Here is a 23,468-nt window from a genome sequence, read left to right as displayed (position 1 = left end):
GAACAACGTACGACTGGTGGGGCTGCCAGAGGGGGCTGAGGGATCCGACGCGGCTGGTTTCCTCAGAGATAATATTTCTAAGTGGATTCCTTCCTTGAAGGGCCGTGACATTGAGATCGACCGGGCACATCGCGTATATGACGGAGGGAGGGGCTCCGACCGGCCGCGCACTCTCATCTTCCGTGTACTGAGATGGCATGACAGATCAGATATCCTGAAGGGTGCTCGAAAGGCTTATCCGGTGAAATGCGCACAAAACAATGTCACACTGCTATTTTTTCCCGACTTTAGTCCAGCTACAGTGATCAGGAGAAAGGCATTTGGTCCGGTTTTGAAGAAGATGACGGCGCTTGGTCTCCAGCCCTTCCTCATCTATCCGGCCGTAATCAAACTACGGCACAAGGGGGAACAGAAAAGCTTCGATTCCCCTCAGGAAGCGGAGGATTTTATTAGCTCCCTGTCCCAGCAGAAGACGTATGCCGCGGCTCTGCGCGGGGGAACGGCGGCCGCTGTTTCTCCAGCCCGGCGGGAGGAGCTTGATGGTCGGGATGAACATGGTCCCAGCGGCTTAGGAGCGGATGATGGCAGAACGGACATGGACGCTGACTAAATTTGGTTTTTTGCTTTTTTCTTCTCTCCACTCTACTACTGAGATATTGTTTCCTATATATCCGGTACAACGATCTCATTGCTGGCAAGACTGACACCCCTTTTTTCTTTTTGGAGGGGACTAATGGAGAGTTGGTTTAATTTAAAATATTTTTTTATGGCAGTACGAGCTTTTTGGGAGACATGTCCTGCGTTGGAGTGGATCGGTCACGAACCATCACTATTTTTTGTTGCTCAGTCAGACCTATGTTCTCGGTAATGTGCGGTCTGAGTTGTTCCTTGTTTAAGGTTGTCGGTTGTTCATGTTTTTATGTGGTCTTTACTTTTTACAACAGACATTTATACTTTAATTTATTTTACCTTATTGCTAAAGGGATTTTTCATCTAGGAGGTTTGGTATCTAAAATACACGTCAACGTTTACACGCTATATATTCAATGCATACTCTAAATATTTTATCACTAAATGTGAATGGGTTAAATTCTGCTGTTAAACGAACTCGTGTGTTAGAATATTTACATCGTAAATCTATTTCCTGTGCCCTAATTCAAGAGACACATTTAAAGCAAGCCGACGTGGCACGTTTCCAGAATAAGTATTACAAATTAGCAGCTTTTTCCTGCGCTCAAAATAAAACTAAGGGGGTGCTTATTCTTGTTAACCGGAAGTTAAATTTAACAATTGAACACCTTGGTAGTGATGAGAAGGGTAGATTTGTTTTTATCCGATGCAAAATATATAATAATAGGTTAGCCTTGGTCTCTATTTATGGTCCGAATGAGACAGACAGTGCATTCCTTTCACAGATCTCCAAAACTCTGCTTGAGCAGATTGATTGCCCTCTAGTGGTGGGTGGGGATTTTAATGCTGTCATAAATCCTGCTTTAGATAAATCTCAATCTGATACAACAGCCAATCCATCCTCTAAATTACTGAATAAATTTATCACTGAGCTTAACGTAATCGATCTTTGGAGAATTCAGAATACTAAATCTAAGGACTTCACTTTTTTCTCTAATAGACACAAGACTTTCTCTAGGATAGACTACATATTTCTCAGCCCATCTTTAATTTCGTCTGATTCCTCCATCTCTATATTACCAATTTTATTATCTGATCATTCTGCTGTGCTGTGCAGTGTTCCTCTTTCCGATGTTAAAGCCAAGTCCCCTAGATGGTGCTTTAACATATCATTATTAAGTAATCAGACTTTCATTACTTCTTTAAAAGAATATATTAAGGAGTTTCTTGAAATTAATATGCCCTCTGGTGTGGATCCTCAAAAACTGTGGGAGACGACTAAGTGCGCTATACGAGGTTTCTGTATATCTTTCTCTTCTACTCTTGCCAAAGCGAAAACCCGCCAGTTTACACAATTAGAAAATAAAATCCAATCATTACAAAACCTACAAAAACAACATTTTACTGAGCAACACAGCTGTCCTCTTTAAAAGAAGAATATGATTTGCTTTCACAATCAAAGGCGGAATTTATTTTACATAGGACTAGGCAAAAATATTATTTTGAATCGGAGAGACCTAGTCATTTATTGGCTCTTAGGTTGAGAGAATGCGAGTCTAAGGCATATATTAGCGCAATAAAATCATCGGAGGATCAGGTCACCACAAACCCTGTGGCAATTAATGAAATATTTAAAGGTTTCTACACAAATCTATATAAAGCCGAAACAGATTTTGATGAATCAATCTGTAAGCAGTATTTAGATAAATTGGAACTGCCTCGGATCTCACAGATGGATAAAGAATCTTTGGAGGCCCCATTAAGTTTGGAGGAACTCCATGTCTCTTTAAAAAGCCTTCAGAAGGGCAAATCGCCGGGCCTAGATGGTCTCCCCCCGGAATTATATTTAGAAATTTGGGATTTGGTAGGGACACTTATGCTTAATTCATTTAATTTTGCAATTGAACATGGGGTATTTCATAGAGATCAAAAAACATCACTGATTTCATTACTTCTTAAAAAAGGGAAAGATCCATTAGATTGTTGCAACTACAGACCAATTTCGCTTATCTCATGTGATCTAAAAATTTATGCTAAAGTTTTTGCTTCCCGTATGGAGAAGGTAATTCATAGTCTGATCAAGGAGGACCAAACTGGTTTCATCAAGGGGCGTAATGCATCTGATAATATGCGTCGACTTCTTCATATTCTTGACTTTGCAGACTCCCACCCAACCCCTTGTGCAGTCTTTTCACTTGATGCAGAAAAAGCCTTTGACAGGCTAGAGTGGAATTATATGTGGGCAGTTTTGCAATGTTTCGGCTTCGGTGAACACTTCATTTCTATGATTAAGACATTATACCACTCACCTGCAGCATCAGTCATAACTGGTAATGTTATTTCCCCCCGTTCCCTTTACAGCGGGGAATGAGGCAGGGCTGTCCGCTTTCCCCCTTATTGTTTTGTCTATCTCTTGAACCCTTAGCACAAGCCATCAGGAAGTCTGAAGTATCGATTAAGATTCATGATCATAATCATAGTATTTCGTTATATGCTGATGATATTATTCTATATTTAGACCACTTTGATGTTTCAGTCCCTAATATAATTAAGGAATTTGATCATTTTAGTAGCTTATCAGGATATAAAATAAATTGGAGCAAATCTGCTTTAATGCCAATTAACAATATTAAAGTTAATTCTTCTATTCCCTCATTCATCCCTATTAAGGACTCTTTCACCTATCTGGGCGTTACCATATATAAAAACATTCATAAGATTGCCAGGGACAATTTTAATAATATTTTAGTTAAGGTCAAGAATGACATTCAAAGATGGAAGATTCTTAACGTTTCCCTCCAAGGAAGAATCTCCACTGTTAAGATGAATTTGCTACCTCGATTTAATTTTTTTTTCTCTATGCTACCGCTTTCTCCCCCTCCAGGTTACTTTAAGGAGATTAACTCCATAATTACGAAATTTATCTGGAATGATAAATGCCCCAGAATTAAACTTACCACATTACAACATCCTAATAGCGCAGGAGGACTGGCTGTACCAAACTTTGAACTGTATTATTGGTCGTTTCAGCTTAAGGCTCTTCATACTTGGGTTGATCCTCAATCTACAGTTTCTTGGAGAGTGATTGAAGCTGACAAGGTCAAACCAAATAGACTCCAAGATATTTTATTTACTGGCACAGGGAAAAAAGGGGATAATTATAAATTTGGTCCGGTTGTGGCCAATTCTATTAAAATCTGGAAAACGGTTGAACGTCGGATTGGAGGACCCTTCAAATTTTGTAATAGTACACCTTTATGGCACAATTTTAATTTTGTATGCGGAAATCGTCCATTTGTCCAACCCTCTTGGTCTTCTTTAGGTGTAAACACGTGCGGTGATATATATGATAACCAAGGCCTATGTTCATTTCAGACGTTAAGAACCAAATTTTGTCTTCCAGCATCTGCATATTTTGTCTTTCTTCAATTACGTTCCGCTCTCAAAGCGTATGGCGTTCCTTGGTCTTCTCCCGTTTCCTCTCATCCTATGCGGGACTGGATTGCACCATCTGCTGGTCGGCCATCTGCTTCCTTAATATATAATAAGATTCTTGATTGCATTATAAAACCTCTTTCTATTAAAACTATTTGGAATAGGGAATTATCTGACCTTAATTTATCTGTCGACTGGGAGAGGGTGTGGTCTAATCTCAGTTTAACATCTAAAAATCTGGCGCATCGTCTTATTCACTTCAAAGTCATTCATAGAGCATACATAACTCCTTACAAAAGATTCAAAATGAAACTACAATCAAATTTCAACTGCCATATATGTAATACTACATCATCAGGTACTTTTCTGCATATGTTTTGGGAATGTCCTATCACTAGCAGTCTATGGACACATGTAAACCTGGTTTTATCATCCTTACTGAAAATTGATTGGTCCGTTAACCCAAGTTTGTGTCTTCTTAATGATGATTCTGGTCTCTGTATAAGTTCGATGCAAAAGAGAATGTTGTTTGCTGGTTTTACAGCTGCGAAGAAGACCATAATACAGAACTGGTTTACACCGCATATGTGTGGGAAAACATATTGGATCCATAGCGTCTTGCAAATAGTGTTTTGTGAATGTACAACAGCACGAATCAATGGAGCCAAGCCTTCTACCATTGATGCTTGGCAGTGCTTTCTCTCTGAAATACGTGACTGTATGGAGGAGTGACTTCTGTGGGATTCTTTTTTCTGTCCCTCCTTTTCTCCCTCCTTTTGACTGGACTTTGAGATGTTGAGTATGTGTCTGTTGTTTTATTTCATTATTTTCTTAATATATTGTTTTTTTTTTTTTTTATGTTGTGTTATGTATGAAAAATAAAAAAATGTTGATAACAAAAAAGAAAAGCCGTTTGAATAAGGCAGTCGAAGCCCCACTGTCGTCGTTAAAGCAGGTTCAGTGGCAAACGGTTCCGTATAGCGTACTAACTAACAACCCGATCATACGCGCCAACCCGTTTGACTAAGGCTGTCAAAGCCCCACTGTCGTCATTAAAGCAGGTTCAGTGGCAAACGGTTCTGTATGGTATAATGTTATTGCATTGAAAGTTGAGCGAGATCACGGAAAAAAAAGGCGAAAAGGGCAAAGCCCTGTGTGTGTGTGTGTGTGTGTGATCTCAGTCTGACTCTATAACAGGTGACATGATTAATAATTGTTCCTTCAATTGTAAACTCATATTTTTTGTCAGCAAGACGAGGCTTTTTCTGAAAGATCATGATTTTTGACTTCTCCATGTTTATCGGTAAGGCCCAATCATTACTGTACTTTTCCAAAATGGAGAGGCTTTGGTGAAGCCCCTCTTCATGAGGCGACAGCAGCAGAAGATCGTCTGCATACAGGAGGCATTTGATTTCTCTGCCCTCGAGGGTCAGACCAGACAAGAGGACTGATCAAGTGCTGATGCCAGTTCGTGAATATAGATATTAAATCGAGTCGAGCTGAGGCTGCAGCCTTGACAGACTCCTTTGGTCTGACTGAAATAATCATTCCGCCTGTCATGATTTTGACACAGCATTTGTTCCCTTGTATATGTACTTTATGATATCATATGTCCTTCCTCCTATTTCACTTTGGAAACGTTTTAGGAAAAGTCCATTGTGCCATACCGAATCAAAGGCTTTTTGGAAATCAATGAAGCAGCCAAATATTTTTCCTGGTTTTGTCTGCTGAAGGTATTTCTGTATGAATGTATGGAGTGTGTAAATGTGATCTGATGTTCTCTGTTTTGGCATAAATCCAATCTGACAGTTGTTTAGAATTGTGCTCTTGAATGAACTGAACTAATCTGTCATTAATAATAGAGCAGAATAGTTTTCCGAGGTAACTGCTGACTGTGATGCCTCTATAATTGTTTGGGTCGTATTTCTCATCTTGTTTAAAAATTGGAGTAATTAGGTTTTCTTTCCAGATTTCAGGAAAGTGTCCCAATTTTAATACGAGATTGAATATTTTCAGAATAGCATCTTTCAATTTGGAGCTGCTATGTTTCAGCATCTCATTAGATATTCCATCCAAGGCACAGGATTTTTTATTTTTTTAGGGATTTCATTTTGCCTATTATTTCATGTAATGCTATGGGTTTGTCTAAATGGTTTAGCTACTCTTTTGTGGTGAATTCTAGGTCATGTAATTTGGAGGTCAGATGTTTTTGGGTAACGGCTGGTTCATTGTGTGAATAGAGTTTTCTGAAATGTTCAGTCCAGATGTTTGGATCGTGGATATTTTGAGAGATTTTTCTCTCTCTGGGCTGGAGCTCTCTCCAGGCGGCAGAGGCGAGTCTGAAGCGTGTGCTGTGTGCAGGTGATCCACTGCAGCGGTTACCTGAAGCTGCGTCAGCTGCTGATGGACGTGTCTCCGTTTGAGTCCTGCTATCAGATCGTGGGGCTGGTGGCGATCGGTCAGTCTCTTCCTCCCAGCGGCGTCACTGAGATCAAACTCCACAGCAACATGTTCATGTTCCGCGCCAGTCTGGACCTCAAACTCATCTTCCTGGACAGCAGGTGCGCTTCACTCCAACACACTACTGTATCCCACAATGCAATGTGCTCAGTGTGACCAGGGGTTCTGCAGGCTTCAAGGCAAATTTAAGACTTTTTCCGAGCAAGTAAAGAAAATTTAAAGACTAAAATGAAAAGAACAAACAACATCAGTACGGTCTCTTAATGCGAATGTCTAGTTTGAAAATACAGCTTACAACAGATCTCCGTTACATTTAAATTCAAATTCAGATATTTGTTCTTGATTTAATCAAAAACAATTCATTTTGTTTAATTTCTCAAAAAGATCTTAATTTTGCGTCTGCAGTGAATGGGTCTTGATTTAAGGATGTTTAGAGATTTGTACTGTACAAGACAAAAATACTGAGATATTTGTTTTTGCAGTTCATGCAACATTTAATACCACAGCTCTATTAAAGACATTCTGTTCTGATTTAATTCTGTGAATTAAGACTTTTGAAGACCTGCAGAAACCCTGTCGATCTTCCATTTCCACAGTTACTAGTATTTCCAGTCCTGAACGAACCGAGAAAAAAATCTCAGCTGTGATTTTTAACCATTAAGCAGTTATGGCCAATGCTATAAACACAAAGAACAGCGCTGCTCATAGTGCCTGCTCGGACATTAAAAACAAGGTGTGCGGTGATCTGAACACAAGGAGCTTCTTTCATGAACAGAGTTACACATTTACATTTATTCATTTAGCAGATGCTTCTGTCCAAAGCAACATGAGAAGTGCTAGCAGTAGAAAGTTTCAAACATTGTCCAGATCAGTATGAGCTAAACCAGGACATGAAAACACAGATGATGTTTTTTTGAGTGGGATGTAGTTAAGTGCTCTTGAGAATGAGGTTCAGAAGATCGTTTCAGTGAATGAAAACCTTGCTGATTGAGTATGTGTGTTACTGGAGGGTAAATGCAGTTTTGTTTGTGTCAGGGTGGCTGAGTTAACGGGTTACGAGCCGCAGGATTTGATTGAGAAGACTCTCTACCATCACGTCCACGGCTGCGACGTCTTCCACCTGCGATACGCACATCATTTACGTGAGTCGCCGCATGCGCTTCATCAGCGGTTCTCAGCTCCACCGACACACACGTCAGGTCTGGAGTGTGTAACGACCGGAGTCAGGTGTGTGTGATCCAGGAACACGATTGAGAGCCGCTGGATTACAGAGTCACCAGTGTTGGGGAAAGTTACTTTTAAAAGTAATGCATTAGAATATTGCGTTACTCCCTAAAAATTTAACTAATTACATTACTTAGTTACTTTTTATGGAAAGTAATGCATTACATTGCTTTTGAGTTACTTTTTAAATCTGGGCAGGGCTTGATTGTTTGTTTTTAATATAAAAAAGTTCTTCTGGTACAAATGTAAAAGCCCTTTCACACCAAAAGTGAAATGAATCTGCCTCAAGCCTCGAGTACAGTAGAGCACGCCGCTCAAACTAATCACATGAAGAATACGACGCAGGAGAAGAAAGTTCAACACTATTCAGCAAAAACTAAAATCAAACACAAATGTGTCATTTTTGCTTAGTTTGGTTGAATTGGATCATCGAAGGTCAGCAGCAAAGACATTGGTTAATAAAATGGGATTAAATACAAATTATGTTTGTCTTTAACATTTAATGTAGGTTTGTATAATATTCTGAGTTTGTATTTCACTGTTGTATTTATTTTGAGGAACACTGAATGTGTTTTAGTGCAGGTGAGATGAGTAAATACATGTAGATATTTAGTCTAGAACTACTAGAACTTACTCCTGATTTCTCTCAACATGGCAACAAAGCTGTCAGTCCACGCATGAGAAACACAGGAACTGGTGTTATTTATTGGAAAAAGTAACAGATATTTCTTCTAAATTAAAAAGTAATGCATTACTTTACTAGTTACTCAAAGTAATCTGATTACGTAACATGCGTAACTTGTAATGCATTACCCTCAGCACTGTCATTCAGTCTGTCTGTCTGGCTGTGTGTGTGTGTGTGTGTGTGTGTGTGTGTGTGTCAGTGCTGGTTAAGGGGCAGGTCACCACCAGGTACTACCGGATGCTGGCCAAACACGGCGGCTGGGTTTGGGTGCAGAGCTGTGCCACCATCGTTCACAACAGCCGCTCGTCCCGGCCGCACTGCATCGTCAGCGTCAACTACGTCCTCACGTGAGTCTCCTTCCACCTCCATCACCGCAGTCTGCCAGATTCATGAAGGGAAATATACCACTCTTTGAAGCCCGAAACACACTGCACGATTTCCAGTTGTCCCAGGCGAAAGATTGGCATCGTGAAACAATCGTGGCTCCTAATCAGTGCTCTTATGTCGTACAGTGAGAGAGGTTCAAAGACAGGTCACAGTCTTGTGACCAAAGATAGCCTACTATACAGCATGATCGTCGCACAGTGTGTTTGCTGCTACGATCCACGCTTACTGATCAACCAATCGCTGCAGAGCCAAATGGGAGGAGCTGGAGCTCTAGCTCCCCCTCCCTGGAGGTAATGGGTGGAGATAGACACCTAACCACACCCTAACCCTACCCCTTACCCTATCACTAAACATAACTCCACCCATTACTTCACACAGAGGTGGAGCTGGTCATTTGGCTCTGCAGTGAGCAGTACTTGAATAAAACTGCGACATGAAATCAACATCAACGTAACGTTGCGCTAAAACATAAAACTGCTTACATCAAGCTCTTATCCCTTCCTCTTTCACTGCTTCCACTTTTTTCAGCACACATAAAAACTACAATTGCTAAAGTGTGATTTATGCTCTTTGTTTACCACTAGCGCATGCTGATGAGGTTATATTGTTCTGTAGTAACATGCGTCGTAGCGTACGAGTCAACAGCTGTCATCATCGTATAGTTTACACACGTCGTAGTCAAGTTTATTAGATCCATGTCGCAGTGTGATCTGCTATTATCTTACAGGTTTGCTAAAATCATGCAGTGTGTCTAGGGCTTAAGACCAAGTCAAGAAAATTTAAGGAATATAAAGTGAAAAGAACACATCAATATGGTCTCAAAAGCATAATGAGTTTCAATAGCAAAATAAAACATTGAAAATACAACTTCCAATTGATCTCCATTAATTCTTATTTCATTTTACAACAAGAACAAAAACAGTTTAAGGCTTGAATATCTCTGCTCTCAATGGCTAGAATATGGAAATAACTTTTACTGTATTTTCTGATCACACTGCAAACAAAAGAAAATCATCTTCTTCGTCTTGTTTTCCAGAACAAGTATCTAAACATCCTTAAATGAAGATCTGAGGTGCAACATGACAGCAGATAAGAAGTCTTGTTTTATGAAAAACGGTCAAAATGAAGTGAGCTCAAATGAACAAATATCTGCCAATGTAGTCCGAAAAATCAACTTAATTCAAAGGGAAACTAGTTTTCATTCCTCATTGACCGATATTTGTTTGTTTTAATCAAAAACCCAGTTTCACAGAAAACAAGACTCCAGTATTTTGCATCTCCAGTAAATACATCTTGATTTATGGATATTTAGATATTTTACTAGAAAACAAGACAAATACTGAGGAAGCGATTTAGAGATTTAGCAGTTCATGCAACATTTAATACCACAACTTTATGAATTTAAGACCTTAATTTACGGACAGGTGAATTAAGACTTGTTCAGATATCCTGTGTTCACTAATGCTGTGTATCTCCGCAGGGATGTGGAATATAAAGAGATGCATTTCTCTCAAGACCAGAGCAGATCCAGACCGTCTCTCTCCTATAAGACCTCGAGTCTCGCAGCTCCTCAGGACTCACGCAAACAGCTGAAAGCCAAAGCAGTCAAAGTCAAAAGCAAACCCAAAGCGTCCCCGTATCTGCAGGTAAGAGCGCTCACAGACTCACCCGGGAACGGTTTCCAGACCTCGCTGCGTGCTGATGAAGCGGAGTGTCCCTCGTGGAAGTCGAGTCCCTGCAGCTTGCCGTCCTGTCAGGAGCAGACGCACGTCCCCGAGCCGTCCTACACACTGTCCTACGCACACCCAGCTGCGCAGACACAGATGCGCTCCGGCCGCAGAGAAACACCCTGGAGCTGCAGCGGTGCAGATAAAGCTGTGGCACACCTGCAGACGCCTGCACACTGCTGCGCATACTCAGGTAACCACACACACATCAGAACCACAGACACTTCGGCAGCTCTTAAATCACAGCAGAAACTCTTAAATTCAGAAAGTCGTGGCATTAAATGTTGCATGAAATGCTAAATGAAACTCTTCCTCAGTATTTTAGTCTTGTTTTCCAGTACAAACATCTAAACATCCTTAAATCAAGACTGGTAATGCATGTAAACAGTCTTGTTTTCTGAGAAATGTAACAAAATTAATATCTGTCAATGGGGAATGAAAAAGTAGATTTTTCTGACTCCACTGGCAGATATTTGTGACCCTGGCTGTGAAAACCCAGCTAAAGTAATTTTTTTTATGATTTACTGTTTTCTACATAAAATCACCCTTCGTTAAGGTAAAAAACATTCTATGAAAATGTAACCTTGATATCTTTGATATTGACTGAGTAAGACCATGTCAAAGATTGAAATTGTAGTGAAATCTATTAAATGTTTTTCCTCAAATTTATTGCTAGGGACAATTCAGTAGTGGCAGGATATGGATACAGTAGAATCAGGGCAGCGCTTGCAGTGGCAAGGTCATGGGTTCGATTCCCCAAAAAAAGCAAGAACTGATCAAATGTGCACCAAATGGACAAAGGATAAAAGCGTCTGCCAAATGCATAAATGTAAATGTTTGATTAGCTGCATTACTGGACGGCACGTCTAACCACAACATCTCTGTCCGTCAGGTCCGGCGGGCGACGGCGCATTCACAGCCCAGCTGCTGCAGGGCTACAGACCCGGCGGGGCGTGTAAAGAGGAGCCGGGTCAGAACCGCAGCAGCAGAGAGCATCAGGCGCTCCAGGGCTTCGGCCAGCAGACGCAGAGACACAGACTCTCGGAGCAGAACCATGCTGAGGACAAGAGACTCCTGGTGGCCCAGAGCCGAGTCGCTCTCAACCTCCACCACGTCTGGGCCAAACACGTCCCATCAGGACCCTACGCTCTCAGCCACTTAACGGACGGGTACCGGGCCGAGGAGGTGCACCGGACCCAGAGCCCCGCTGGCGACGCACACCGCGTCCCTCATTACATCAGCACCTCTGTCATCATCAGCAACGAGAGGTGACCCGCTCCGCTTCTGACGCAGAACTACAGAGTATCTGTTCACATGCACAGGAATATCTGTTTGACACGGGATTCTACAGCCATGACGTCTGGAGTACAGAGGAGACAGCGCCTTCGGTCATTCAGGCCTCCAGACGAACCTTGTATGTGACCCTGGACCACAAAACCAGTCATAAGGGCTGGTTTTTTTTAAATTGATATTTATACATCATCTGAAAGCTGAATAAATAATCTTTCCATTGATGTATGGTTTGTTATGATAGGACAATATTTGGCTGAGATACAACTATTAGAAAATCTGGAATCTGAGGGATCAAAAAAATCTAAATATTGAGAAAATCTCCTTTAAAGTTGTTCAAATGAAGTTCTTAGCAATGCATATTACTAATCAAAAATGAAGTTTTGATATATTTACTGTAGGAAATTTACAAATATCTTCATGGAACATGATCTTAATATCCTAATGATTTTTGGCATAAAAGAGAAATGTATAATTTTGATCCATACAATGTATTGTTGTTTATTGCTACAGATATACCTGTGTTACTGATGACTGCTTCTGTGCTGCAGGGACACATATTTGCTGGATGTTATTGTTGACTAAACTCAGATATGCAAGACATAATCATCCACAGATTGTTTTTGAAACATGCTTTTGTACCAACATTTACAAAACTAAAATATTTAATCTAATTTAGCTATGTTTCAGCAGGATTTCTGTAAAAATATCAGAATTTAAAGGTGCAGTAAGTGATTTCTGAGGAAGGCTGTTAAAAGTAGATCGGACAGAGTGCCAACACACACACACACACACACACACACACACACACACACACACACACAGCCAATCAGCAGCAAGGGGAGTGTCCATTCATGAAGGGGGAGGTGCAAGGCAGGTTTATTTATATAGCACATTTCATACACAATGGTCATTCAAAGTGCTTTACAAAAGGAATTAAAATAATCATACATATTATCACAAAAAAAGCAAAGAATTTAAAAACTTTTAAAATGTTTTGAATGAATTAAGAGTTAAGAATAGAAAATGATTACAAAATACAGTGCAGTCAGTTCGGACATATAGCACAGTGCTCATTCAAATGCAGTTAAACAGATGAGTTTTGAGTCTGGATTTAAATGTGGCTAATGTTTTAGCACATCTGATCTCTTCTGGAAGCTGGTTCCAGCTGCGGGCCGCATAATAGCTAAAAGCAGACTCCCCTTGTTTTGTGTGAACCCTTGGTATTTCTAACTGACTCGATCCTAATGATCTGAGTGGTCTGTTCGGTTTATATTCAGTGAGCATATCAGCAATATATTTAGGTCCTGGGCCATTGAGTGACTTATAAACGAGTAAAAGTACTTTAAAATCAATCCTAAATGTAACTGGAAGCCAGTGTAAGGACCTGAGGACTGGTGTGATATGCTCAGATGTTCTGGTTCTAGTCAGAATCCTGGCAGCAGTGTAGTGTGTTTGTGAATTTGGGGACGGAGCTATCAAGTTAGGGGTGTTTGTTTTAGTGATTTCAAATATTAACAGCTTTCTCAGAAACCTCTAGTTGTGTTTGACTGCACAGACCGACCACAAAAGCAATTAGAGAGCAGACTGCTCCATATGATTTCGATTCGCTCTCACGGTATTTTGGTGTTTTTCGTTCTGTGCAGCACCGCTTCAAGTCGAACACACCTACTTATTGCACCTTTAAAGGAGAAGTGTGTAATTCTATGCGACTAAACTGATTTACATCACCCACATCTGCCATTGGTCAGTCAGACAGACAGTCCTGCCCCAGACTCTGTGATTGGTCGAGTCCGAAGTCACTCAAACAAACTGATCAATGTTCAGTTTTTCACTCTTCTGGACAGGACATCTCAAACTTCAGCTTTAAATGAAGAACTGCTGAACACTGAGCTGGAAAGAGACGGAGGAAACAGGACAATGATTGTGAAATGATTTCTATGAACATTTTTGGAAAAACATTAATTTATGGGGTGCTGGTCCAGTTTTCTGTTGTTTAACAACCAATCCTGCAGGTTTCTAACCGGTCACTCTCTTCATATTAAGCTGCTATAATGGGCATATTTATACTGTTTGACCATTGTGCAGCTCCATTATTTATGGTGCAAACCAAGCATCTAACAGATGCAGCGGATGTTACTAAAACAACTAGTTTGATTAGAATATCAATAAACATGAGATGACTCACGAGAGCGTGTTGTGTCGTGACTCTCAGCAACAAAATATTGAACAGAAATACAGATTCTCCCTGTTTTCCAGGCCGTTATTAAAGTTATTATTGGAGCAAGAACTTTAATCTCCCGTTCTTGAGAGAAGCTCGGACTGATGAAGTGTGTGAGGATCTAATACTCCTCTTGCAGAGGGTTAATACTCGCTGTGTTTGTTTGCTGATGAAGACTGCGGCTTTTTATGATTTTGAAGAAGAGCCAGCGTCTCCAGGGACCGAAGAGTGGAGTCCGGTATTATGCAGCCGGTATTAGAGATGCTAGATTTGGTTTGACCTTCAGGGAACCTCCAGCTGAAATTGTTTAACAGGATATTGTGGATGTGGCGTTTATGGATCGGAGGTGAGCTATTTGCTTAATGATTTCTAAAGGTTGTGCGCTCGTTTACTCAGTGTCATCAGTTTAAAACTGCTTTTATGGGTGAACGTGTCCCACCGAGCACCGGACCACCTGGAGAACCGAATCAGTGATTTAATAAAACCGAATGGGCTCGAATGTGAAGAAGTGGGGGACGATGAATGGGTTTGTAATGAGGTGAAAGATCTCAGACCGTTTAGCGAAGCTCGGAGGAATATTTTCACCTCATCAAGACGAGAGACGAGCCTGAAACACGAGGTGCAGATGACAGATGAACTGCTGCTCACCGAGGACGGACACACACACACACACACATACACAGTCAGTTAGACAGACACACACACACAAAGTCAGTCAGACAGACAGACAGACAGACACACACACACAGTCAAACAGAGACACACACACACAGTCAAACAGAGACACACACACACACACACAAAGACATGCACGCACACACACGCACACACACACACACTCTCTTTCTCTCTCACACACACACACACAGACAGACACACATTTGTTTTTGTGTATTGTGGGGACTCTCCATAGGTGTAATGGCTTTTATACTGTACAAACTGTATTTTCTATAATCCTGCACCAACCCAACACCTAAACTTACCCCCTAACTTTCTCCACTCACAAAAAACTCACTCTGTATTATTTATAAGGGTTTTGAAAAATGGGGACATGGGGCAATGTCCTCATAAATCACCTTCTCCTTTTAATACCCGTCATACCCATGGCATTATACAAATTTTTGTCGTCATGTGTCACACACTCTCACACAGACACACACACCAACAGATCAGTCACAATAGTTTTATTTCATTTTATACAACTCTGGAATGTCTTCCTTAAAAGGGATCATCTTTATCTGTTTACAAACCACGAATCATTACAAAATATTTAGTGATACAGATTTGATATGAATATACAAAGTCACCTCAAAATCAAGTGTGCAACCAAACTAGAATTACAGACAGAACCACAAGTTTTAACGAGCGTCAGTCATGTTTCAGTGCCAGTGTTAGGTAAACAGATAGTAATCCACTACAGATCACCATTACCTCTTTAAACTAACTCACTCCATGACAAAAGGCCAACAGCCTTTACGGTGTTCCTGAGATGGGAAACTTTAATGGGAAGGATTGCAACCCTTCCACATGACTTCAAATGAACATTTTTCAGATATGAGCATGTGTTTTACTCAGTAATTACTCTGTGATCCATTACACCAAACACTGCATGAGACTTATATTGCTCCTATTAAAGCCCGTTAACATCCAGCTGTCTGTCTGCACACACACTCAGTGTGAAATCAAAATGAGCGGTTTACCTCATTATCATGAGAGATTCAATCCTACAGAAATATCACAACCACTTCTCAAGATTCACATTGTTCTGGCTGACTCTGAAAAGCATCATGCAGCAGAAGCAGAACGAGTCAGTTTGAACATCATCGTCTGGAATCAGCAGAAATGAGTTAATTCAGAACGAGAAATTCTGCTAAATGATATGGTATTAAGTGATGGCTAATCAGCTATGTGTGGTGGGTGTCAGCTGAGGAGATGTGAACATGAAGCTCAGCTGGTTTTGGTCACCACCAGGTTCCTCAGCATGTCGAAGGAGTTTCCGTCCGGCTGCACAGACACGACTCTCTGATCTCCGGCACGCACCTGCAGAAAGCCGTTCTCATCCAGACCCAGCACCTCTGCCTCGGGCCCGTCCTCGCTCCAGAGACGCACATGAGTGCCGCTGAAACACAGACACGCGTAAACCCATGCAGAATCGATTCTGAGATCTTCTGAATGCATGGTGATTCTCTCTGGAATGGATTCTGAGCTTACATTTTAACAGCAGATGGTGCTCTACTCTGCTGTTCACAACTAACCTCAGAATCCACTCCAGAAAGAATCGCGACGCATTCGGAAAATCTCAGAATTGATGCGGAATCATTTCTTGATTCGTGATGCATCGGTTTATTTTCCCAGCCCTAGTCAGCACAGGTGTGTATGTGGGGTAGGGGTGTGCGATACCGACAAAAACATGATCTCAATATTTTCTGGGATTTTATCGATAACGATAATTAGAAGATTTTTTTCCGAGCATCTGTGTGGTGAGTTCACAGCTGTGACAGAAATTAATCTTTTCCAGTAAGTTTAAATTGATTTTTACCTTTTACATTTATAAAGCCATTCTTTCTAAAAGTGTGCATCATCATTTGAGTCAAATTTTTACATTTAATCGGTGAATTAGAATAAGACGACATTTGGGCTGTTACCGAGCAAATCAAGTCAAGTCTGCTTGTCAATTCTTCCACATCTACAGCACATACATACAGAGAATTTAAATTGCGTTACTCTCAGACCCTTGGTGCATACAGTTAACCTTTAAAACACTGACAGTAGACGTTCAAATACAGATAAATACAGTTTAAACGTACATACAACTACACAGATATACAAATGAGGACATTGTAGAAAAATAAAGAAAGAGATAAAGTGGCATAAGACACATGGCAGAATAGATAGAGAGCAAACCAGTTAAATAAAACAAAACTGTGCAGATATATGTGTATATGTATAGAGTATATATATATATATATATATATATATATATATATATATATATATATATATATATATATATATATATATATATATAGTGCAAGAGGAGCTTATCAGTCTGAGGACATTGTTGAAAAAAAAAAAAAAAAAAAAGAAAAAAAAAAAGAGATAAAGTGGCATAAGGCACATGGCAGAATAGATAGAGTGCAAACCAGTCTGTGGTCTGTGTGGGTCCTAACGCCCCGGTATAGTGACGGGGACATTATACTACCAAAAAGCAGCATCTTTCGGATGAGACGTTAAACCAAGGTCCTGACTCTCTGTGGTCATTAAAAATCCCATGGCACTTCTCGTAAAGAGTAGGGGTGTAACCCCCATGTCCTGGCCAAATTCCCTCTACTGGCCCTTGTCTATCATGGCCTCCTAATAATCCCCATACACTTGATTGGCTCTATGACTCTCTCTCCTCTCCACCTGTAGCTGGTGTGTGGTGAGCGCACTGGTGCCGTTGTACTGTGGCTGCCGTCGCATCATCCAAGTGGATGCAGCACACTGGTGGTGGTGGAGGAGAGACCCCCCCCCACATGGCTGTAAAGCACTTTGGGTGTACAGCTATATACAATAAAGCGCTATATAAAGGCATCATTCGTTCAGTTAAATAAAACAAAACTGTGCAGATATACGTGTAGTGCAAGAAGAGCTTATCAGTCTGTTAAAGTGACAAGAGAACAGTCTTTTTATCAGACTATCTGAAGAGGTAGTTTGCAGTCAATGCTGGATGAGGTAGTGATCAGTCCAATGCTGCACAAGTGACAGGTGCTGGTCACAGTTTGTAAGTGTGGGGGTGGGGGGGGGGGGGGGGGGGTGGAAGGTCCTAGGGATGTGGGGAGCTGGGGGGGGGGGGGGGTCGTAGTATCAGTGTTCAGTGTAGCATGGGGTAAAAGAGGGGAGGGGGGGGCAAGGACGGGAGGGAGTTCAGCTTCCTGACAGCCTGATGTATGAAGCTGTCCTGAAGAAGCTGTGTGTCGGGTGGGTGGGATCACCTGCAATGCGGAGGGCTTTGCGGGTGAGACGGGTGCTGTAGATGTCCTGGAGGGAGGGGAGAGAGACACCAACGATCTTCTCAGCTGCTCTCACTATTCGCTGAAGTGACTATCGATCGGCACACAACACACATCCAAAAGCATAAAGAGCCGTCTGCTTTCCAGTCGCTCCCGCAGCACCCCGATATGCCTAACACCGACCGGTCCGCGCAGCGCCGATCTATCCCGGACAAGCCTAAACAAACTATCAGCAATGGGGGACGTTGCGTTGCTATTGATGTTCATGGCTTTGCGAACCTACATCGGCATCCAAACACGGCGAATCAAAGCGTTTAGCTGCTATTTCAAATATGGCGGTCCAAGTATCTGTTCGTCTTGTTGGTCACGGTAACCCCGCCCCCAGCTCCTGACGCAAGCGGTTCTTTCTTCTAGCCCAGCAATGTTGTGGTGCTACTTACGAACCGCTTTTCCTGGTTCGGAGCTGGTGCTTTGGATGTCGAAAAACAAAGAACCGGTTTGAAACTAGGCTCTGGCTCCGAACCAACACTGGAACTGCCTTGGTGGAAAAGGGGTATGTGATGTGCACACCCAGGAACTTGGTGCTGCTCACTCTCTCCACAGTCGCACCGTTGATGGTCAGAGGGGCATGCTGAGTGTGTACTCTCCTGAAGTCAACAACAATCTCCTTCGTTGATCCGTTGTCACTGCACCACGTTGTCACTGCACCACCCTGCCAAGCGGCTCACCTCGCTCCTGTAGTTTGTCTCATCTCTGTTGCTAATGAGACCCACCACAGCCGTGTCATCCGCAAACTTAAAAGGTTGGAGTTGTGTGATGGTGTGCAGTCGTGGGTCAGCAGAGTGAAGAGGAGGGGGCTCAGCACACATCCTTGGGGGGCCCCAGTGTTCAGTGTGATGGTGCTGGATGTGTTACTGCTGACCCGTACTGCTTGAGGTCTCCCGGTCAGGAAGTCCAACAGCCAGTTGCACAGAGAGGTGTTGAGCCCCAGCTGGACCAGTTTGTGAGTGAGTTGTTGAGGGATGATTGTGTTGAATGCTGAACTGAAGTCTATGAACAGCGTATGAGTATGAGTCTTTTTTGTCCCGATGTGTGAGGCCTGGGTGGAGGGCAGTGGCGATGGCATCATCGGTCGAGCGATTGGACCTATATGCAAACTGGAAGGGGTCCAGGGAGGGGGGGGGCAGACTTGATGTGGTGCATGACTAGCCATTCAAAGCACTTCATAAGAATAGGAGTGAGTGCTATTGGACGGTAGTCATTGAAGCAGGATGGAGATGACTTTTTCGGGACTGGAATGATACGTAGCTTTGAAGCATGTGGGGACAACGAATCATTTCGCGAGATGTTGAAAATGTCTGTGAAGACATCAGTGAGTTCCACTGCACAGTCTCTCAGTACACACCCAGGAATGTTGTCAGGACCCGGAGCTTTGCGTGCACTGATCCTGCTGAGGGATCTCCTCACACTGTCCGGGGACAGCGTCATCACCTGGTCGCCGGGAGGAGGTGGAGTCTTCTGTGCAGTGGTGCTGTTTTGTGCCTCAAAGCGAGCAAAGAAGGAATTCAGCTCGTTCAGCAGGGGGATGGTGCTGTCACAGGTCTGTGGTGGGGGCTTGTAGTCCGTGATGGTCTGTATCCCCTGCCACAGGCCCCGAGTGTCTCTGCTGTCGCTGAAACGATGGGCTATCCTCCTGGAGTCTCTTGGCCTCTCTGATGCCGCGGGAAAAGTTGGCCCTAGCTGTCTTCAGGCCCTCCTCATCTCCAGCTCTAAAGGCAGCGTTCTGAGCCTTCAGAAGTCTGTAGACCTCCCCTGTCATCCACGGCTTCTGGTTGGCCCGGACAGTGATAGACTTTGTGACTGTTACATCATCAATGCACTTGGAGATGTAGGCAGTAACAGTCTCGGAGTACTCTTGGAGGTCTGTAGTGTTGTTGTATGTGGCAGCCTGTTTAAACATTCCAGTCAGTGGTGTCAAAACAGTCTTGAAGTGCCTCTGACGACCCTTCCGGTCACACTTGAATCTGTTTGTGTATTGGTTTGATGACTTTAACGAGCGGTCTGTATGCAGGCATTAGCATGACAGTGATGTGGTCTGAGGCTCCGAGGTGGGGGAGGGGGAGGGCCTTGTAAGCTCCTCTCTGGGTGGTGTAAACAAAGTCCAGAGTATTTTTTCCCCTTGTTGGAAAGTCTGTGTGTTGGTGTATTTTTGGGAACACACTCCAAGTCTGCGTGGTTGAAATCCCCAGCCAAGATGAGAAAAGCATCTGGATGGGCTGTCTGCTGCTCACTGGTGTGCTGGTACAGATCATTTAGTGCCTCACTCCTGTTGTTGTTGTTGGAGCTGGGAGGGATGTATACAACAACGAGCAGTATAGCTGTATATTCTCTCGGTAGATAGAACGGCCGGCACTTAATAATCATAAACTCCAAGGGTGAGCAGTGTTTGCAGACCCCAACAGCGTCGTGGCACGCCGTCTCACGCTGCTTGTAGCGCCTCCGCTGTGGGCGAGATGCAGTAGTGGGGGTCAGTGATGGAGTAGGCTTTCGGAGCAGTCCGAGGTCCCGCAGCTCTTCGGTGTGTGCTGAGTTTAACTCTAAAAATGTGATTCTGCCGACATCGAGCAGAAACTCACGACTGTATGCGCGCTTAAAGACAGGTAGACGTGACAAAGATGTACAAAAATATTGCGACTTACAAGACAAAAAACACGAAAACACCGTTCTGTCGGGAGAGAGAGAAGCTGCTGCGTCTGTGCTCGCCGCCATGTTGTTTAAATTAAATCAGTATCAACAAAATTCATCTTTGCAATGCAGAGAAAACACAGAAGCTGCATCTGAAGAGGCATTTAGATGTATTTACACACTGTTTAATGCAGGACATGAATGCATTTAATGTTTTGATGTATTAAACAAAACGTTCAATACTGATGTTTGAAATTAGTCAAAAAAATTAAAAGATACTTTAAATGTGAAATTAAAACCACCAGCAGGTGGCAGCAAGTCACTGTTAAAAAGGGACTCATTGCGATTGAACCAAATAATTTAAACAGTTGATTCTTTCAGGAACGAAACACCATCATGTTGCTCAGAGACACAGAACAGTGCTGTGGCTGTGTTTGGAATTATCTTTGTTGGTGGTAAAATAGAGCAAAAACAGGCAATATTGTGTCTATAATGCAAGTCTTTTAATATTAACTTCCAGTATATGGAACTGTTGTATAAAATCAATAAAAATATATTTTGGATAAAAATACGGCACTCTTCGTGTCTGATTAACTATATGAAATGATATAAATATATAAGTGCTGTCAAATGATTAAATCCAAAATAAAAGTATTTGTTTACATAATGTGTGTTTGTGCTGTGTATATTTATTACGTATATATAAATAGACACATATGAATGTATATATTTAAGAAAAATTTTATGTTTATATATTTCATATTTATATATAAATTATATGGATATAAATGTGTACATGTAAATACATGTAGATATTTTCTAAATATATACTGTATGTGTGTGTATTTATATACACATCATAAATATACACAGTACACACATACATATATTATGTAAACAAAAACTTTTATTTTGGATGTGATTAAATCGCGATTAATTGTTTGACAGCACTAAAATATATAAATTTTCTGCCCCCAGATCTTGAATTTTGTGATCGTTCTAAACGCATTTTTGATCGACTGAATCATGCAGTGAAAGAATGCACTGTAAATGCACGTTCATCACATTATGTTTGGTTTTTGCGATATACTGGATAATGTCAAATCGCATGTCGTTAAAACAACGACTGGGATGTTATGGCAGACGATATATATGTATATGAGGAGCGTCAGACTGACCTGTGCACCCATCTGCTGTAGTAGAGCGGCAGCAGCGTCTGCGGGCCGCGCAGCTGGAACTCGGACACGTAGCGCTCCAGAAGCGTGACGGAGCGTGCGATGAGCTGCGCCGGGGCGAGCGGATCCAGCTTCTGCTGCCGCAGCAGGTCGTTAATGCAGACAGTCGGGTTGCTGTTGCTCACGTTGAAGCCGCAGCCTGCAGGAGACACCAGAGACGTCACGAGCGCGACGCTGTGGACGCACTGAGCTGCTGATGCAGCGAGACCTTACCGATCAGAAGGCTGAAGGTTTGACCCGTGACGCTGGAGTTGACCAGAACCCCGCCGAGCTTCATCAGGTTACTGTAGTAGATGTCATTGGGCCACTTCAGCCGCAGGTCCACATTCTGCAAAAACATTTGCATTCATTTAACAGGAGCGTTCACAGGGAATAACACTGTAATAATGTTCAGTTTCTTGCACAGAATGATCGTTTCACTTAAGATCTCAATATATCATCAGGAGTCACGGGAAGTGTTGGGGAAAGTTACTTTTAAAAGTAATGCATTACGATATTGTGTTACTCCCTGAAAAAGTAACTAATTAAGTTTTCTGTTTATGGAAAGTAATGCGTTACATTACTTTAGAGTTACTTTTTAAATCTGGGCAGGGCTCGATTGTTTGTTTATAATATAAAAAAGTCCTTCAAGTTCAAGTTGAGCTTTATTGTCATTCTGCTACATGTGGGGACATGCAGTGGAACGAAATGTCGTGTCTCGCAGGACTACATAAATACAGACATACACTACTAACAGATTTAACTATATATATATATATATATATATATATATATATATATATATATATATAAGTATTTACCCTATACAAACTACAAGAATAAAGGATAAAAAATACAACTATACGAATGCTTCACATAAATATTACCCTATACAAACTAAAAAATAGAAGATAAAAAATACAAACTGTACATGTGCAAAGAGAGACATTTGAGTCAGCAGCTGGTTGGGGAACAGTGCAGGATGATTTGTAGTGCAAGAGCATGTAAACATACATATATTGCTGAGTTTTTTGTGAGATTGTGCACACGCAGCAGTGTGTGTAAGTGTCCATAGTGCACAGTGTAAAGTGTGAGTGTCCATAGTGCACATAGTGGAGAGTGTCCATAGTGTAAAGAAAAATAAGAATAAAATAAATAAAAAAATAATTAAAGTTGCATACAGTTTTCCTTTGGTGTGGTAAGGTTTGGGGTGAGGGGTGGTCCATGTTCAGGAGGTAGGGGTTTGCATGGGGTTTCAGAGGGGGGCGGGGTGGTTTGAGTTCAGGGCTCTCACAGCCTGGGGGAAAAAGCTGTTGAGCAGTCTGGAGGAGCGGGCTCTGATGCTCCGGTACCGTCTTCCTGATGGTAGGAGCTGGAAGAGACTGTGGGAGGGATGGGTGGAGTCCTTCACGATGCTGTTGGTTTTGCTGGAGCATCGTGTAAGGAAGATGTCCAGGATGGAGGGGAGAGGGGCACCGATGATCTTTGCAGCTGTGTTCACTGTCCGCTGGAGGGTCT

General features: G+C 42.0%; 2 protein-coding genes across 3 annotated transcripts in view; one reads left to right on the top strand and one right to left on the bottom strand.

The window, feature by feature from the left end:
* LOC306863841 (single-minded homolog 2-like) overlaps positions 1-11,820 on the top strand; it is a gene marked incomplete at both ends in the record, with an annotated part of 30,296 nt that extends 18,476 nt beyond the window's left edge. Inside the window, 5 exons of the mRNA XM_079407383.1 lie at positions 6,427-6,626; positions 7,561-7,667; positions 8,634-8,781; positions 10,302-10,741; positions 11,441-11,820. Of these exons, the coding sequence (XP_079263509.1) occupies positions 6,427-6,626; positions 7,561-7,667; positions 8,634-8,781; positions 10,302-10,741; positions 11,441-11,820 (1,275 nt within the window). The remainder of the gene's footprint in view (positions 1-6,426; positions 6,627-7,560; positions 7,668-8,633; positions 8,782-10,301; positions 10,742-11,440) is intronic.
* A 3,266-nt stretch (positions 11,821-15,086) lies between these two features.
* The window catches only part of LOC306864492 (biotin--protein ligase-like), a 62,995-nt gene continuing 54,613 nt past the window's right edge, over positions 15,087-23,468 (bottom strand). The window contains exons 9-11 of one of the 2 annotated variants that reach the window (XM_079408531.1): positions 22,185-22,299; positions 21,915-22,110; positions 15,087-16,178 (exon numbers count right to left, since the gene is read on the bottom strand). In XM_079408531.1, coding sequence (XP_079264657.1) covers positions 16,007-16,178; positions 21,915-22,110; positions 22,185-22,299 — 483 coding nt within the window. In that variant the 3' untranslated portion in view covers positions 15,087-16,006. The remainder of the gene's footprint in view (positions 16,179-21,914; positions 22,111-22,184; positions 22,300-23,468) is intronic. The other variant, XM_079408532.1, reaches the window with a different exon arrangement.

This window comes from Barbus barbus (assembly GCF_936440315.1).
Source record: "Barbus barbus genome assembly, chromosome: 45".
Taxonomy (NCBI): Eukaryota; Metazoa; Chordata; class Actinopteri; order Cypriniformes; family Cyprinidae; genus Barbus; species Barbus barbus.
This window is presented reverse-complemented; position numbering and strand designations above follow the sequence as displayed.